The following is a 1,052-nucleotide window of genomic DNA, read 5'->3' as shown; positions in this document are numbered from 1 at the left end:
ACACACATGCCTGTATATAACTCAAGTATCCCACTCAGAATGCATGAGTAAGCAGAAGAGGGCAGCAGCATAGATTCTCAATGTTTAGGGAGTTCACATACCTGAATGCGGTCCTGCATAACACAATCAGAAAGGCAATTATGCTTTCTTAGTTTCTAGGCACAGTGATAAAAAAAAATCCTAAAGAAAAACTTAAAATTAAGATGTAATACATTGTGAAGATCATCATTTTGAGAATGTATAGAACTAAATTATTTAACATATTCACACTGGTTTGTGGAGATAAGGATGAAATTGATGCTTAAACATACAAAGTAAAATCTTTGAATGGTTTTTGAAACAAGGGAGAAACATTTTATGAGAATCATATTCAATTTGCATTCATTCTCTCTGGGGCTTCTACAGCCACAAGGATAACATATATTAGGAGCCCACAGAAACAAGGAGAGTAGGTATTAGGAGCACACAGAGAGAAAGAAAATATTCTGTTGATTTCATAGGAAAGTATAGTAAAAGTCTTATTGTCAATAATGGGGAAAAACAACATCACCATCTTCTGAAAACATTTAATACCATAAAAGAATGGTTTTGCTTGTTGTTTTGTTTGGTTTATTACTTCTTTGTTTTTAATGATAAATTGGGAGAAGGGGATAAACTGGTTAAAAAGCCGATTTACAACCCATTTGCTGACTTTGAAGTGTGACATACTCAGGAAAACAAGGCAGTCCTGTCTGAATAATCTCTGATTGACATTCTGATGAGTACCTTACCTCAGCAGTTGCTATGGAATCATCTCGTCCTACTGATGATGCCCTGTGTGTCAAAACAACCGACATATTTTTGCAAGCAGGAGAGTCCCTGCTTGTGGAATGTCTTTTTCACAGAAATGACCTGGTTATTAGGTTACTTAAAGTAAAAAGTCTGGAATCTAAGAATGAATGGGATATGGACCTCTGGAAAATATCATGAGAACTATGGAAAAGTCTGTCATGGCTAATTATTGTTTTAATCAAGCAATAATCTAGATGTTGTTGTGATAGCGTTGTGATAGC

General features: G+C 35.2%; 1 protein-coding gene across 1 annotated transcript in view; it reads right to left on the bottom strand.

The window, feature by feature from the left end:
* LOC122151948 (collagen alpha-1(V) chain-like) overlaps positions 1 to 836 on the bottom strand; it is a 67,421-nt gene extending 66,585 nt beyond the window's left edge. The window contains exons 1-2 of the mRNA XM_042783335.1: positions 771 to 836; positions 102 to 113 (exon numbers count right to left, since the gene is read on the bottom strand). Of these exons, the coding sequence (XP_042639269.1) occupies positions 102 to 113; positions 771 to 836 (78 nt within the window). The remainder of the gene's footprint in view (positions 1 to 101; positions 114 to 770) is intronic.
* Between the last annotated feature and the right edge of the window lie 216 nt (positions 837 to 1,052).

The sequence above is a fragment of the Orycteropus afer genome, unplaced genomic scaffold, assembly GCF_000298275.1.
Source record: "Orycteropus afer afer isolate SDZICR_OR568_19922 unplaced genomic scaffold, OryAfe1.0 scaffold00922, whole genome shotgun sequence".
NCBI lineage: Eukaryota > Metazoa > Chordata > Mammalia > Tubulidentata > Orycteropodidae > Orycteropus > Orycteropus afer.
The sequence above is the reverse complement of the archived record's forward strand: the minus strand, read 5'-3'. Positions and strand labels throughout refer to the sequence as shown.